The following is a 16,968-nucleotide window of genomic DNA, read 5'->3' as shown; positions in this document are numbered from 1 at the left end:
TTACCGCTAGATGAGGAACAGCTGACCCTCCTAAAACAACGACCTCTAGATGGGCTGACTAGATTCACCAGAAGGGCAAGTAGTGGGGAAAGGCTGGGGGTCCCGACAACACAGCAGACAGTAGCAGGGATATCAGAGTATAAGGGCTCTAGTAGGGGGAGGGAGGCTATGGGAGGGTGCTACCTGGGAAGTGGGTGTATAAATAAAAAAAAAATTTTTCAAAGCATAAAAATTTGCTCCTTAATAATTAGTAGGTATGAAAAACATTACCATTGAAATCTACCTGATGACTTCATATCCATGCTCAGATGCCAAGGAGCTCAGAAAGTAACCGACTGTGACTAGTAATAATTTCTTATTTTTCAAGCAGAGCAAAACAAAGTAAACTAGTCATCGAACCATCATAGCTTTGCACAGAGCTGCATGGGACCAGGCTGCTCATCTCATCAGCTGCCAATCATTCTACTAAAATCTAACATGGGCTTCATTCCCAGATGACAGGATTCTGCTAAACCATTAAGACACAGACCAGAGGACTAAGTCAGGAAAGTGGCCATTTGTGTGTCAAGGATTTAATACCAGGAGTAAAATGTTTTGTTTAACTGAATGGCAGGGCTCAGTTAATTGCAGATAAAGAAATCTTGTAGCATTAGTATCTGGTTCCTTGTGTTTTTGTATCTACTCCTACATTAGAATTCATAACATTCTTGGGGACTAAAGTTAACAACAAAGGCCATCTTACCAAAGTGTAGGTAGAAACACTAAGCCAGGACTAGGTCACACTGCTAGTGACGCTTGTAACAGTCCCCACCGCAATGGCACAGTCAGTCATACACACTGAGTGAACATGGTTTCAAGATAACATTTCAGGCATCACAAGCAATCAATCATGAAGCCCTTCAGAGATCCTACATTAAGTCCAAGCCTTCAATGTAAGAGGTGCTTAGTGTCCCAGGCATGGAGCTCAGGCCTCTTGGAATAGCATTCAATTTCATTCTAACAATTCTTTGAGTTAGGTATAATTAGCCTTACTTTACAGATACTGAACTGAGGTCCTTGCTAAAGTCCCTCAGTACAGCAGAAGCTTAGATTTGATCCAGAGCTTGAGACAGAAGCCCATTCCTAATTATACTGTCCAGTCTGGTTCTCTAAACCATGATTTTGTACAAGCCACGTCAGAAAACAGAATAACTCTAGTCAGATACAGCTGCAGATTTAAGTCTTCATCTACTCAACCTCTTTTTTTTTTTTTAAATGAGTATATGTGTATCTGTGTGTGGGTATATGTACATGAGTACAGTACCCAGAGACCAGTAGAGGATTATGGATCCCCTGGAGCTGAAGTTACAGGCAGTTGTGAGCCACAAAATGTGGGTACTGAACCAAATTCAGGTCCTCCACAAGAGCAGCATGCACCCTTAATCATCGAGCCATCTCTCCAGTCCCCTCATCTCCTTGAACTTTTATTAGACTTGTGACCATGAGCCTGAATGTGTTCATTTGGCGCTAAGTTACACTAAAATCTCCCTCCATTCATCTCATCTAAGTTGTATAGCTCCACAACTTACCACATTAAAGTGTGACTCAGATGAAGATGGTATCATAAGATTATTCAAATCCACAGCCTTGTGCTCTGTCTCTAGCACACATAAGGACCACACACTATGCTTATATAAGAACTGCTGTTGAATAGAGGGTATAACCTGGGCTCATCACAGAAGACTTCTTTTTCTGTGATCCTCAAATGAGAAGCAGGCCACCCATGGGCCTTTCCCAATTCTAACAGCCTTAAGGGGACATTTATCAGAATAAGGTACAAAGAAGGGGACAGTTCTACAGATGATTTTACTGTCCCCACTAGCAAAAGACTTACTGTTGCCCCGTGATCTAGGCTTAGGAGTTAACATAGTCAAATTGAGAAATCCCTTCTTGGCTACTTAGTGGCCATTAGACCAAAGCAGGCAGTTATGCTTTGCAAACCTAGCTCGGTGGCTATACCTAGCAAACCTAGCCCTGTACATATTATCTGCTTACAGAATCCTGTAAGCTCACCTGAATTTCCTCAAAGCAGTGAAGGGCAGTCTATTCCAGAGCTGTTAAATGGACAGCCATAAGCTCACGCCCTCTTTGAACCTAACTTCTCTCTAGTCATGATTCACCAAGCAAAGGAGAAAAACCTCCCTCTGCGAAATACAAAACTTAAACTAATTGTATTTTGAGAATTTAAGCATCAGTTATAACATTTAAAATTTAAAAAAAAAAAAGGAAAAAACTATCATTTTCCAATTACTAGATTACAGAAGAATGGATGATACAAAAAGGGCTGCATTTCAATAGAACTAGCTTTATTTATTATTTATTTATTTTAAACAAAAGAAATGGTCTAAAAGCAAATGCAGGTATGCACTGAGAGGTGGGTGTGGCCTGGAGCTTACAAAGGAGCTGCTGTGTCTTAACAGAAAACAGCAGATTAGAAGAAAAATCAGTGATGTTTGCTTGCAGAATCTGCAGATGCAAGTTAACTGAGGGGAAAGTGCTCTGCTGAGATTCAGCATGGGGGGAAAAAAAGAAAAAAGAAAATCACTAAAGATGCTTCCAGAGCACTACGGCGTGGCCTCGTGACAGCTGGCATCAACTCACAGTCTTCTCATTTTCCCCATTTTCTATAATTTTCCTCTTCTTTTCATCTGTTTTTTTCTTGAAGATGTTATTTCGGTAAAACTGAAGTTCTTTGATGCTTTCGCTAATGTCCTCGAGTGCCCTATAAGCAAACATACCACACTGAAAAAATTCCCAAATCAGAATACATGGAAATCACTTTCCTAAGTGTGACTTCTTAGAAATAACTTAGGAACAAGTTACTACAGAGGCCACGAATGAGCCGGTGTCATAAAGATGAGAAATACTGCACTGGTGTTAAGTGCTGTTGCCTGTATTTTTTTTTTTTTTTTTTTTTTTTTAATGTAGAGGTTGAAACTTCCTAAACATTTCAGAGGATTACAGTGTATTTGGGTGGAGGCAATTACAAGTTCAAATACATTTAGAAAAAAATCAGATTAAACATTTCATTTCTGAAGTTCTCTGCAGAGCATTTAATGATCTAATGTACACTATGAATACTAAAATGAGGCTGTTCTATATACACAGTATTTCTAAGACTTAACTGATCACATTTATGTATTTATGAGTATTTATCAATAGCTCATGAGCCAACCAGCTGAGTATGGAAACACTACACAATACTTAAGGACATCCCTCAACAAAATGTGCCAACATACTCAAACAGAACTCATGACTCAGTCATCCTAAATAAATATCAATTATCAGATCAGACAACAGCTGACCATAAAGGAGAATCCATCTCCCCTCCTGTGGCTACAATCATTGGCAGCCTGCTTCCATGGAACAACCTCCCCGCCACCCCCCAACATGCAGTTTCTCAGTTGTTACATTTTGAGAAATCAGGTGACCAAGACCATTACAAAGGAGTGCAAATCAATTTACACTCTTGATGGGCTAAGGGCCTCTTGTAGAGACTCAACTATGCAAACTTTAATGTAAGAGTTTTACTGACAGCCATTCTCTGGCTAAGGCAACAATCTGCTTTCTTCCTAGGTCCTGGATATGTGGTAGAGAACTGAAACTGTCACAGTGTCCCACCCTAACTGACAGTGGCTGCTGGGGGGAGGGGGGGATTTTTCTTTAGGGGTGTGGCAGGTGATAGGCTGCCCATGTGTGAACAGGCAACACTAATTGGATTTCTGGGTTATACATTAAAAAGGAAAAGACATAGGGGGAGGACAGGAGGAATGGGAAGAGAGAAGAGGGAGAAGAGGGGTGGCTTTGATCAAGACACATTGTAAACACGTAACATATTGTTAAGAAATAAATTTAAATTTATAGTCTTTTCATACATCCTCCAGTCAAGCAACAATACACAATCTCTCTCTTTTTTAGATAACGTGTGTATAGGCTGGAAGACAACCTCAGGGGTCACCCTCAGGAATACTGCCCCCTGCTCTCAGACAGGGTCTCTCACTGGCCTGGAAACCACCAATTACACTAGAATGGCAGTCCAGGAGTCTGGGTTCCTCCTGTCTCTACCTCCCCAGTACTGGGATCACAGCAGGTACCACTATGCCTAGTATTTTAACTTGGGTTCTGAGAACTGGACTAAAGTCCTTCTGCTTTTGAAATAAGTGTCTTAATGACTGAGCCCACCCCCCTGCCCAACAATACATAATCTCTTATCACAATATTGAACTTTGAAAACAGATTAGAAATCTCAAAGTACTTTACAACCTACTGCGTGGCAAAGCCTGGCTAAGCTTGGCACAGGCCTACATATAGCTATGGTTATGACACTTGGTGTGAACAGTCACATTTCATTGCCAAAATGTCTATTTTTTGGTACTATGGAGGGTTTCTTCAAACCTACTTGGGGTATGACACAGTGATAAACAATTTAGGTGTACTACTAGCTTTCTAAACTCATAACTAAGTTCTCAAATCCAAAAAATCCCAAACCCTAATTGTTTCAGATAAGATATCCTAGACCTACTGTGCTCTAATCTGAGTATCCCAATACAAACACAAGAGAAGGCTGTTCTAGGTTCGGGACTGGTCTTTCTGAGATCTCCTCAGAGTAGACACTACAAAGTATCAACTAAGTTAAATCAGAAAACCAAATCCTACCCTTAGAGAATTGTTTACCAGTTTTTATGTTTCTAAATGGTTCCAAAATTAAAATGAAACATAAAAGAAACAGTTTAAGATACTTGATCCAAAAGACCTCTGCCTCCCTTCTGCGCCACAGCCTCACGTTGCAAGTACACAGAACCTAAAAAGTCAAGAACCAAGCAAGGGGAACTGCATTCTACAAATGTTCAGGAAGTGACTTCAGCTGGCTGTAGGCTTACCCTCTGGGAGAAAACTAATGATGTTCCTCTACAAAGGCTACAAATTGTTCTGTTGTACTTATAAACAAAGTTACTTCCAAGTTTTAAAACTGTAACAAACTATAGGACCGGAGGAGAAAAAAAAAAAAAAAAAAAAAAAAATGATCTTCAACAGAACAGAATCTAGAATCCTGAGCAGAATTCTTGGGATGCCTAAAGAAAGTTATTTTTCTGTTAGTCAGCCCAAGGAAGAAGAGTGGGCAAGAGAAGTTATCTTAAGTTGTCAGGAATTGGGGGTTATGTGTGTTTCAGGCTGCAAGGCCCCTGGGTCCCAATCTTACCTGTGAGAAGCAGCCTTCTTTGGTGCAAATTCGTATTCTTCCGGATACCAGCGTCTATACGGTAGAAACGGAACTCTCAAAGGAAGCTGTCTCAAGCAGACTGAATAACCACCTGCTTCAGACTATTTATGTACTTATTTATTTATGAGGCAGGGTCTCATGTAGTCCAGGCTGCCCTCCTGACTCTCCTTAATCCACCTCCAGAGTGCTGGGATAACAGCCATCATGCCCGGTTTGAGGTGCTAGGGATCACACCCGGGGCTTTGTGCATGCTGCACAAGCACTCTACTAACCAACATCCTCAGCCCCTTCAAGTTATTTATTAGCACTGAAAAAGGAATTTGGGTTGTGAATCTCAAGTTGCCCCTCTGCCTGTCCATTTTCCACCCTTTCCTCTCTCACTCTATATGCTCTTTGAACAAGGTCATCAACTAGAGGATTCCTAAATCGAGAATGTCAGCCCAGCCCTATCAGGAGTTTCTGTCCTCATATTCAACTGTCTCCTGGATGACACCAGATACCTCTAATTCAACTTCCATAAAACCACACACCCTCTGTCCCCATCCACAAATCTCCCAGTCTCCCCTTTTGCTCTGGACAGTTACATCATCTCCCTAAATGTTACACTGCTTCTCTTTCCTTACTCCCTCATTCTAGTTTTTACTTTCATGCCAACTGACCCTCTCAAATATTTCATCTCCCTAACCGTCAGAGCAGCCTGACAGCCTAGCTCATTTTCCTGTTTCCAAAATGATACAAAAGTCTCCTTTCCTCTTACCACCTTTCTTGCAGCCTTCTAATCAGAATGATCTAATCTTTTAACACCTGTTCTTCTATTAAAACTTTCTCAAAGGAATTACATGTCTTATTAGATAAAATCAGGCCTCCTAGGCAGGCATACAAGCTGTGTATGACTCAGCCTCCACCCCACCTCTACCAACCTCAAGTTTTGCATCTCAGCATTAACAAATAATCTGTCATTTCTTGGAGATATCTTTTTTTTTTTTTGAGATAGGGTCTCCTCTGGTACACACTGGCCTCCTGATCCTCCTACCTCTCATCTACGGAGGGCTGGATTATAGGTGTGCACCACCGCACCACACCCAGTTTATGCAGTGATGGAGCTTCAACTCAAGGCTTTGCACATACACATGCGAGGCAAACCGTCTACCAACTGAGCTGCATCACAAGTTTCTTTACACACATTTTGTCTTAGTCTTTGACTCCCTGATTTCCTCCTCCCTCAGCCTACACTCAGGGATGTTCTCTCCTCATTTAAGTGAGGGCCCCTCTTCAAATCTCGGTCAAAAAGCTGGCTGCTAGGTCTCATGCTTCAGTACTGTGAGGCGCTCCTTACCAGGCACCTTCATATTCCGCATGCACATTCCCATCACATGAGTCACCAGACAGTTCATTTTTAGGGTGTTCATTGCACCTCTGTCAACTCAGCAGACTCTGGGCTACTTAAGAGCATTCATCTCTATGTTCCCAGTAGGTAGGCCACTGCTTGTCGCAGAATGAGTACTCCAGATTAATGCAAGTTGTATGAGGGACTTTACACACACACACACGCACGCACGCACGCACGCACGCACGCACACACGCACGCTCCTGCTTTACCACCAAGGACAAGCATAAGCCTGGACAAGTGAGGCTGGAGAAAGACACGTACCCACTCAGCACCCTCAGGTCTAGTCAACGACTTCCAGGAGTTCTCAATTCAAACATGCTACATAAGGCAATTTAATGGATCCTAAATGCAACCCTTACCTGCACAGTTCTTTAACAGTGCTCACATCAATTATCCTATAATGAAGGTGTTTCATGAACTGGGGCATGTATTTGTCAAGAAACTTCTTATCTGCATGAACTGAATTTCCTAGAAAGACACGAAGCATACTGTGTCTGTGTATTTCTAGTAGACAACAGGATGTAAAAATGCACAAATCATATTTGAAATGGAAATTTTTAAAAAGTCAAACAGCTCCTAGAAGCATCTCTCGATACCTCTATCAAATCTGAGTAGGTTACAGTCATGGATTTCCAAGCTTTACCGAGCCTAGCTCACATTCATCTCGTCATCAGCCTCTTGTGGGCAAAATGACAAATGTCATTCCACACTATGAATTTAGGTCTATCCGTTGCTTTTCAAGTTCATCCAGATGTACCCGCTTTCTCCCAGTGCCACCGAATCCACACTTCTAACACTAAAACTCTAACTGAATCGTATATGTGGATAAACCTTTATTTTACATTCCAGTTTTTGACAAGTCATATCCATATTCATGTTTCCATACAGTAACGTATAGTTACAACACTGGATTTTTAATGAGAACTTAAAATAGACATCAGCCACACTGGGAGAGGGGAAAGAAAAAAAAAAAAAAACATTTACACAATATATGCTTTTGTATGCAATGCCAAAACTTTTCTTTGTGAATGTTTTTAAAGTGTTAGTCACCACATCAATTTACATATGCATATGCAAACAGACCTCCAAAGAACACACTTCCCTCTAACAAAATCAATCCTTAAAAATCCTAGGATAGGCAAGGTCTCTTTAAAAAGCCACAGGGGGTAAAAATGGTAAGTGCTCAGTTTTAGACTACAGACATCATAATCAAATAAAAGGCAAGAGCCTTGATTGACTCTTCGTTCAAAAACAGACATTTTGGGGTGTTTCAAATGTGGGCTGGGTACTACAGATATTATTCAATGGCTTTAATTATTCCCAATGCAAGGACACTGTGTCACACAGGGAAATGTCCTTATTCTCAGGAGCTGCTGGATGAGGTTTTTACAAATGAAATATCAAGATGCCTGCAATCTGTTTCCAAATGTCCAAAAGCGGCAGTTAAAAAAATTGGGTAAACCACCATGGCAAAGGTCAACAATGACCAAATTCAACTTTTCTGTGCATTTGACATTTTTCCATAATAAAAATATGAGAGAAATTTTTGCTGAGTTAATCTGCTTTTCTCAGACCTCGGGTCAAGTTTCCAGATATTTCCCTGACATATAAGGAAACTTGAACACAAAAGTGAGACTTGTAATCCAAATCAGGGTAAGTGGAGGACAGTACGGCCTTCGCCAGTCTTTCTGGGACTGCGGTCTCTTGAACCACTGCAATGGAAGACTATCTACAAGATATACGTAGGATTGGATTTTACCTGCAAGTGGACAGAGCCCCGGAGGAGTCTGCTGTCGTACAAAGGACAGAAATTCATACTCTGCCTGCTGCAATGTAATTGTACTCTCCTTCACTGCCTTGGTAAGACCAGACTGCAAGAGAGAATCCCAGCCCCCACCAGAAACACATCAAGTCAGTTTTCAAAGTATCTGGAAATGAAACTTCACTTCTAAAAAGGGCAAATAAAACCACAGCTGGACTGGTTTTAGGGCTCAAGTTCCAAATGAAACTGCCATCTTTACACCAATTTTTTTTTTTAAGAATCCAAGCCAAATAAGTTATGTTCCTGATTGTTAATAGCGCTTCCATACAGTCAGAAAAGATGGTGCTGAGAGTCCAAGAACAGAACCTCTAAGAAAAAGAAAAAACAGCTATTAACAGGAGAGCAGCACCCCTTCTCTGAGGGCTGAGGTCTAACCTTATCCAAGAGACTGGACTTGAGTAACACTTGACAATCCACAAAGCGATCGCGACAGACTGAATGTAGGAGAGAAAAAGGAGGACATTCAGGAGAAGGTGATCTCGAGAGGTCCCAAAGATGAAAATTAAACAAGCAAGCAGCTGCCCAGGCTTGCCAGGACATCTTCCTCAAACCCTTCTAGAATACCATCCACCAGTGGTACAGGATTCAGATGTGGGAGCAACCAGCTGGTTACCGATCCCCAAAGCAGCAATCTTGCTATTTGGTAATGTTACCTTCCCATGATGCTCCTTACACCAATCAGACATGCTATCCAGCAACTCATCTGGCTGTTTGATAATCAGATTGGGACCCTGTGGAAGGGAAAAGCTGTTAGCCATCAAAATCAACAGAAATAATGTATGTATGTGAGTGTGGGTGTATGTATGTGACTGTGTGTGTGTGTGTGTGTGTGTGTGTGTGTGTGTGTGTGTGTGTTGCCAAAGCCCATAGGAGGAAGCCAGAGGACTTTATTCTTGATAAAAAAAGAAAAAAAAAAAAAAAAAAAAAAAAAAAAAAAAAAAAAAAAAAAAAAAAAAAAAAAAAAAAAAAAAATACTTTCAGAGGTGAAGCTTAAGCTGCTTTACAAACTAAGTAAATCTACATAACAGAAAAAGTTAGAGATAAAGGCATGTGGGAAAGTGTAGAAATGCCCTCATTCATTTCAGCAGTTTCTGATGGCAAAAGACACACCTACCTCATACCCCACCAGTAAACATCCATAACCCATACACATCCCATCCCCCCACCCACATCCACACATAGGTACATAGACACACACACACACACACACACACACACACACACACACAAGTGCCTAAGAGGAAACATGCATAGCTACCAAGAGCTGACAAAGGCTTGAACTATTTTTTTATGGCAGAATGACTTTTATATTTATAAATAGCTATTAAAAAAAAAAAAGAAAAGCCGAGTGAGCAGGATGATCCGGGCAGGCAAAATCACCTGCAGTATAAATCTGACACCCTGAGTTCAATCCTCAGAATACAGTAGGAGACCCCAAAGTTATCTTCTGACCTTCACACGTGTGTGCGCACACACACACATACATGTGCGTACACACACTTTAAAAAAAGAAAGACTACTTGAGAAATATGCAGCACTCAAAGCATAAAATATGTAAGACCTGGCCCTTTTGAGAGACAGTCTGTGGGCCCTTAATGGTAGATTGATTTTGAAAAACATCTGTGTTAGAGAGTCAGGCATGGTAGTGACACTTTTAATCCCAGCACTCAGGAAGCAGAGGCAGGCGGATCTCTGCGGGTTCAAGGCCAGCCTGGTCTACACAGCAAGTTCCAAGCCAGCTAAGGCTATAGGGAGAACTTGTCTCAAAAAGGCAGAAAAGAAGAGAAGAGAAAAAGAACAAGAACATCTGTATTAGGACTAGAGAGATGGCTCAGCAGGTAAAAGTGATGGAGTTCTCTGCAGAGGACCCAGATTTGGTTCCCAGCACACACATGGCAGCTCACAACTCTCTCTATTTCCAGGAATTTCAGCCTCCTGGGGCAATAAGCAAACACACATACATCCATGGAAGTAAAATCATGGTGCACATACATCCATACAGGCAAACACTCATACACATAAAATAAAAACAAATCTTTAAAAAGAAAAGCAGAAGGTATCTGTACTGTCAAGTGAAAAGAACACACTGTAGAACAGTACACACATGCATGATTTCACTTATTTTTGTGTGTATGTACAGGTATGTGTGGGTTTGTCTGGATATGTGTATTTGGGGAAAGGAAGGGATGTGGGTAGGTGAACATGTATGCATACACATCTAGAGGTCAGAGGATAACCTTGGATGTTGTTCCTCAGGAGTCATCCACCTCTTTTGTGAAATAAGGTCTTTCACAGTGACCTGAGGCTTGTAGACTAGGCTGGCTAGCAAGCACGAGGATTGACCTGTCTCCCCCAATACTAGGTGTGCACGACCATGCCTGGCTTTTTATGTGGGTGCTGAAGATCTAACTAAGTCCTCAGGCTTCCATGGCAAGTACTTTACAGACTAAACTATCTCCCCAGCCCACATTTGTTCTCTGGTTTTGTTTGTTTTTTTTGGGGGGGGGGGATAGCTTTTATTTATTTATTTACTTACTTATTTTTCTTTTAAGTGTATGAGTGTTTTACCTGCATGCATGTAAGTGCATTTAGTGTGCAATACCCATGGAGGTCAGAAAAGGGCATCAGATCCCCTGGAACTGGAGTTACAGATGGTTGTTAGCTGCTTATGTGGGTACTAGGAATTGAATTCAGGTCCTCTGCAAGAGCAGTCAGTGCACTTAACAACTGAGCCATCTCTCCATCCCCCACATTTGTTTCGGGTTTTTTTTAAAGCACATTTCTATCTGCATACAAAATTTGAAGAAAATATATAAACTTTGGAGAGGACAGGGCTGGGGAACAAGGAAAAAAACTGATAGCTGAGCATGGTGGCAAGCACCTTTAATCCCAGCACTTGGAAGCCAGAGGCAGGCAGATCTCATCTGTGAGATCAAGGCCAACCTGGTCTACTTAGTGCCAGGCCAGCTGGGGCTACAGGGAGACCCTGTCTTTAAAAAAAAGTAAATCCCATTAGATTATTATATATGTAATCTGGATAAAGTTACACTGCTAATTTTATCAGTAGTTTTATATTTAAAAGCAAACTTTGTTTAAAAGCCGTAAAATGGTAACATCTGGAGGAAAAAAAAAAAAAAGGCCCTCAAATTCTCAGTTCCGTTTATTTAACTTTTAAAAAATGTTTATTAGGGCTGGAGAGATGGCTCAGAGGTTAAGAGCACTGACTAGTCTTGCAGAGGACCTGGGTTCAATTCCCAGCACCCACATGGCGGCTACGAATCGTCCTTAACTCCAGTTCCAGGGGAATCCAAAGCCCTCTTCTGACCTCCAAGGCATTGTATGACTCGGGTGCACTCACATACATGCAGGCGAAACACTCATACACATAAAACAAAAATAAATAAAATAATTTTAAAAAATGTTTATGTGTAGGCATGCATGTCTGTGCAAATGTATGTAGGTATCCTCAGAGGTCAAACGGCATCAGATCCCCCAGAGCTGAGTTGCGGCAGTTGTGAACTGTTGAACATGGGAGCTAGGAACCAAATTTGCAAGAGCGGTACATGCTCTTAGCCTCTGAGCGATCTTTCCAACCTTTAAATTAAATTTATGGGGCGGGGGGAGGAATGTATGTGGGCACGTGCATGCCAGAGCATGCATATGGAGGTCAGATGACAACTGGAGCAGTTCTTTCCTCCCACCACGAGGGTTCCAGGAATCAAATTCAGGTCATTAGGCTTGGTGGCAAGCACCTGCCCAAACAAGCCATCTTGCCAGCCCTCAGCTCCATTTAACGAACTGTGAGTCTATCAGAAAGCTTGACAAGCAGAGCAAAAGCAAATGACTTTTCTTTCTCCTTCTTAAAAGACAAGCAAAATAAGAAAGTCTACCTTTCCTCACCAGATCTTAGCAGAATAAAATAAATTACAGGAAAGTTATTTGAACTCTCTAAAGTATCTGGGACTTAATCCAAGGAATCATGACCAGTAAGGTGAGAAAAATGGCTTCCAGTCACTCAAAGGAATGCAGATAAACAGTTTCCATTCTATAAATTTAACACAGCTTATAGTCTTTAAATTTTGTTTGTCTTGTGTGCATGTATGTAAGCACACTCCCTCCATGGAGCCTGTGCAGAGGTCAGAGGACAGCTTATAAGAGTCAGTTCTCTCCTTCCACAATGTGGTTCTCAGGACTCGAACTCAGGTCATCAGGCTTGGCAGCACATGCCTGTACCTGATGAGCTATCTCACTCGTTCAATTCAGCTTACATTCTACAGCTAGTCTAGAACTGGATTAAAATATGCCTGCTGTCTAAGACTGAGTTTTAGCCACGTAAGAAAACTGATGTTGGAAATCTCTTTGGTGAAGTAAAAAAATATGTTCTGATAATAGTTGTTTTTTTTTAAATTGAAGAATGGGAAAGACATACCATAAATCTAGTGATCTCTTCTAGACAACCGCCCCCCCTTGGCAAACTAAGGCATCCAAGGTAACTTCTCAGAGCCGGATAATCCTACCAGCAAAAAAGATTGTCCTCAGACTCACACATGAGAATAAAACACATTATCTATGCAACTGTCATCCCATAAGCATTTTTTCTAAAACCCTTATCCTCTTCTGACCTAAGCGTATTAACAAATGCCCCATTCATGTACAGCTACGTAGACAAACACCCAAATTTCCTCTGGGTACTTATCAACCTAAACTGCATTTCAAGCTATCGAGAGTCTAAAGGAAAAATACTTCTTTGACCAAGGATAAGTAGAGCTGATAAACTTGGCTGTTTATCACCAGTAAGTTCCACATCATAAAAAAAAACAAAAACAAGCAAACATAAAATACACATAAAAAACTGTAATAAATAATAGAGTCTCAATGCCTGGTATGGTATATATACATCTTTAATCTCAGCACTAGGGAGGCAGAGACAGGCAGATCTCTCTGAGATCGAGGCCAGCCTGGTCTACACAGCAAGTTCTAGCTGAGGCTACTGAGAGACCTGGTCTCAAAAAAAAAAAAAAAAAAAAAAAAAAAAAAAATGTCTCATGGTTCTCCTCCAACAAAGACAGCAATTCATCTATAAATGTCTCCTTGGGTTTTTTTGTTGTTTGTTTTTTCCGTCACTATGTAGTAATGGCTGGCTGGGAACTCACTTGGTAGACCAGCTTGGCCTGGAATTCATAGAGCCTCTGAGTGCTGGGACTAAAGGTGTGTACCACCCATATCTGTCTATAAATCCCTCTTTATCTCTTCTGCCTACTCAAGAAATAAAAAGGAAGTCCTGACTATAGACTTAGGTAATGTCTCCAGCTCCAGTAAACACTTCAAACCTACCCTCTGGGAATTTGACAAGACGTTCTTTTTCCAAAACATTTGTTTTGTCCTTAGTTTTTTGTTTTTGTTTCTTTTAAGTGACTTCAAATATTGCTGACAGTATAAAACAGACTAATTCCAGGTCCGAGATTTCATTTACCCACCAGAGGTATCAGGTATTTATGAAGTGTGTCATGAGTTGCCAAAATGCAACAAGTATGTTTTGGTTTTGCTTAATATTTAGTTAAAAGCAGCATGTAAAACATTTTATCATACCCACCCAACATATCACTAAGACAACACATTCAACAGAAGTTCTAAAATCCGAACACAGATCTAGAAGAATCACACAGACTACTGAAAAGGCTGCCAGCCCTCTGGAACAACAGGTTTCATATGCAAGGACTCCACCAATTCAGACTTGAAAATAACCTGTCTGTAAGGAACAAGCATAGATTTTGTTTCTTATCATTCCCTAAGCAATACAGTGTAACAACTATTTAGACAGCACTGATGTTGTACTAGGCAATCTACCAGATGCTCCACAATGACGTCATGTTCCTCTAGAGGTGATTCACAGTACATGGGAGGATGTACACAGATTATATGCAAATACTACTTCATTGTAGTAAGGACTTGGGCACATGTAGATTTGGAGCCCTAGAGAGGAGTCCTAGAACGAATCCCCTATGGAGTGACCCCTATAAAATGACTATATATGAAATTAAGTTAAAATCAAAGTTATGACATAAAGATGTAAAACTTGGGCAGAGGTCACCAAACCTGATGGATCAACAGCTGGCTGTCCTATACTGGTCAGGAGCACTAGGGATTACCGATTTAGTGTCTTAATGGGTTTCCCCAAAAACCAGCCAGGTGGGTTTGGCAGTCCCCAGAATCCCTGTGCCTAAAGGTCTTCATGTATAAAATGAGTTATTAACAGAACTTACCTAATCACTGCAATAACTAATAATGAATACATACAAAGTCCTCAGAACTACTGCTAATACCCAGGAAGTTCTGAAAACGACAAGAGTTTATGCATCTGAAGTCTGGGGCTGGATTAATTGAAAATTAACCAATTTATGAGGTGGATTACCTTAGTTCTAGTACCAAGTGTACTGTGACCTAGCGTTTTACATTGGACCTTAATCTTCTCAGTTTGCTTTTTTTTTTTTTTTTTTTTTCAGTGAGACTGGAAGAAGCTATCTTTAGATTCCTACCACCCTCCAGACAGGATGACTGTATTTATATAGTATCACCTACTTCAGCCAAAATGTTAAGATCCGAGTCAGTTATCAGACAGGCCATCTCAATAATCTGGTCCTTTTCAATGTCCAATCCTGTCATCTGCAATAAAGATAAATATATAACACACAAACCCACCTTTTGACCTCTTTTACCCAAGTTTATTTAATAGGGATTCCTTCATGCATACACAGTTCACATTCTATAAGCAGAAGAAATGATGCTTCTTGGGAAAGTACTTGGAATACTAAGTACTAAGTACTCGGGTACCGCTTCAAACATTTACCACTGGCTTGCTATTGTCCCTGGAAGATGCAAAGCAAGCAGAATCGAATTGAGACAGCACTCCATACCGAAAAAGTGAGCTCACTACATCTCTGCAATGGACAAAGTTTTCCTGTTTATTACACCATCTGATCTTCATCACAATCTAATGTGAAAAGTTAACTATTCGCCTCATTTCATAGGAGAAAACTGAGGCTCACATAACTTAAGAGGCCTTGGTTACGAGTACCTTTAAAAACTAGAAGGTTCATAACTGGGTTCTGTTCCCAGAGAGCCTTTGACTGAGTTGAGTCGTCAACTGGGGCCTCAATTTTCTCTTTTATGGAATAGGGGTAAGGCTGAGTCATCTCCTGAGTTCCAACTAGCTTGAGCAACCTAGTCTTTTAAGACTCTCGGGGTGAGGGGGAGCAGAGTCGCTGTCGCCACCCCGACCCTAGATCCGGAGCCGAGACACCAGCGTAGGAAAGTCCACATCTGTGTGGAGGTCCAGGCTGGGGAGCCACATGGAGGGCTCCTCCCTGATGAAAAGGACCCCTACGTGCGGGCAGCCCCAACCCCGCTGGACTCCTACCTCGGGAGTCACATCACCTGCAGCACCTGAGCCCCCGAGCCCCGCCGCCTCCCGGGACTACTCGGTCCCTGGGTCCGGGACACGCGCGGATCTGTGCTCGCCTCCCCGCACCCCGCGCCGCCCTCTCACCTCCAGGTCCACCCAGACCATCCGCTGAGCCATGCTCTCCCCTGCCGCCATGGCTGTGCCACCTTCGTGGACACCTCGCGCCCCGAACTGCCTGTGCCTCCCACCCACACCCCGCAACAGCCTGGAGCCCCGGGATACGCCTAGCATCACCCGGCACGAGCCGCCACGGCCCCAGCCCCGCCGGCCGCACGCGCGCAGGCGCCACAGTCGCTAAACGTCGCAAACCCGCTGGGAGGTGCCGGCAGAAGACTACAAGCCCCGGCATGCTGTGCGCTGGCTCGCCGTCCGTAGCCATGCTCTCCCACCGAAAGGTCTGATGGGAGTGGGAGTCCTGAAGCCAGCCTGCGGCTCCCCCTCCCCCGCCACGTGTTTTTCGGATGTTACTCGACTTACTTATTTTTCACAGCTAAGTTTATCTGTTTCTAGAAGTTATTACTCCTGAGTTTTTATTAGCTCTGAGCTGCATAGTTGAAAAAGTTTTATTTTGCTTGGTCGAAAAGTATCTGGTTATCTGTTTAAGGTTTTTTTAAAGTATCTTTACCTTATTCCCCCCACCCCGCTTTTTTTTTTTTAACTTACCTGCCCCTCCCTTCCACGTATTGCGTATATTTCTTATTTACTTGGAATCCAAGAGGGACGTACTGTTTTGAACTGCAAGGCCAATTCCACTGACATCATTCAGTAGTCCCTAAATGGGATCTTGTCTGAGCGATAGCTTCGCTCGTATCAGGTGTTCTATAAACGTGCCTTTTCCTTCGTTGGCAGATGCTTTGTCCCATATTCCAGGATGCCGGGACGTGGGCTATGGTTTCGGTTGTTAGATCCTACCCTGCTATGCCTTTTAAAACTTTTCAAAGTTATGTCCTCGTATAGTTTATGCAGCAGACTAATTAGAGCGAGCTAAAACCACTCTGTCATCCACTTTGTTTTTGATCGGTCTTTAATCTCCC

General features: G+C 42.0%; 1 protein-coding gene across 1 annotated transcript; it reads right to left on the bottom strand.

Annotated features, from left to right (window-relative positions):
- Positions 1-2,324: 2,324 nt before the first annotated feature.
- On the bottom strand, positions 2,325-16,249 carry Rexo2 (RNA exonuclease 2). Its single transcript, XM_008826995.2, has 7 exons — positions 16,019-16,249; positions 15,052-15,135; positions 9,126-9,203; positions 8,410-8,521; positions 7,010-7,118; positions 5,240-5,293; positions 2,325-2,761 (listed from the first exon to the last, which is right to left on the bottom strand). The coding sequence occupies exons 1-7, from the start codon at positions 16,163-16,165 to the stop codon at positions 2,632-2,634; spliced, it is 714 nt and encodes a 237-aa protein (XP_008825217.1). The 5' UTR covers positions 16,166-16,249; the 3' UTR covers positions 2,325-2,631.
- Positions 16,250-16,968: the final 719 nt, after the last annotated feature.

Source organism: Nannospalax galili, unplaced genomic scaffold, assembly GCF_000622305.1.
Source record: "Nannospalax galili isolate Female #2095 unplaced genomic scaffold, S.galili_v1.0 scaffold4172, whole genome shotgun sequence".
NCBI classification, from domain to species: Eukaryota; Metazoa; Chordata; class Mammalia; order Rodentia; family Spalacidae; genus Nannospalax; species Nannospalax galili.
Note: the sequence above shows the minus strand (reverse complement) of the source record. Positions and strands in the feature narration are given on the sequence as shown.

Coding starts and splice junctions, on each gene's coding strand:
- Rexo2 (XM_008826995.2), bottom strand. CDS start 16,165: ATGCTAGGCGTATCCCGGGGCTCCAGGCTGTTGCGGGGTGTGGGTGGG. Junction 8,522..9,125: donor GTAAGGAGCATCATGGGAAG/GTAACATTACCA, acceptor TCTCTCTTGCAG/TCTGGTCTTACCAAGGCAGT. Junction 5,294..7,009: donor ACTGTTAAAGAACTGTGCAG/GTAAGGGTTGCA, acceptor TCTACCGTATAG/ACGCTGGTATCCGGAAGAAT.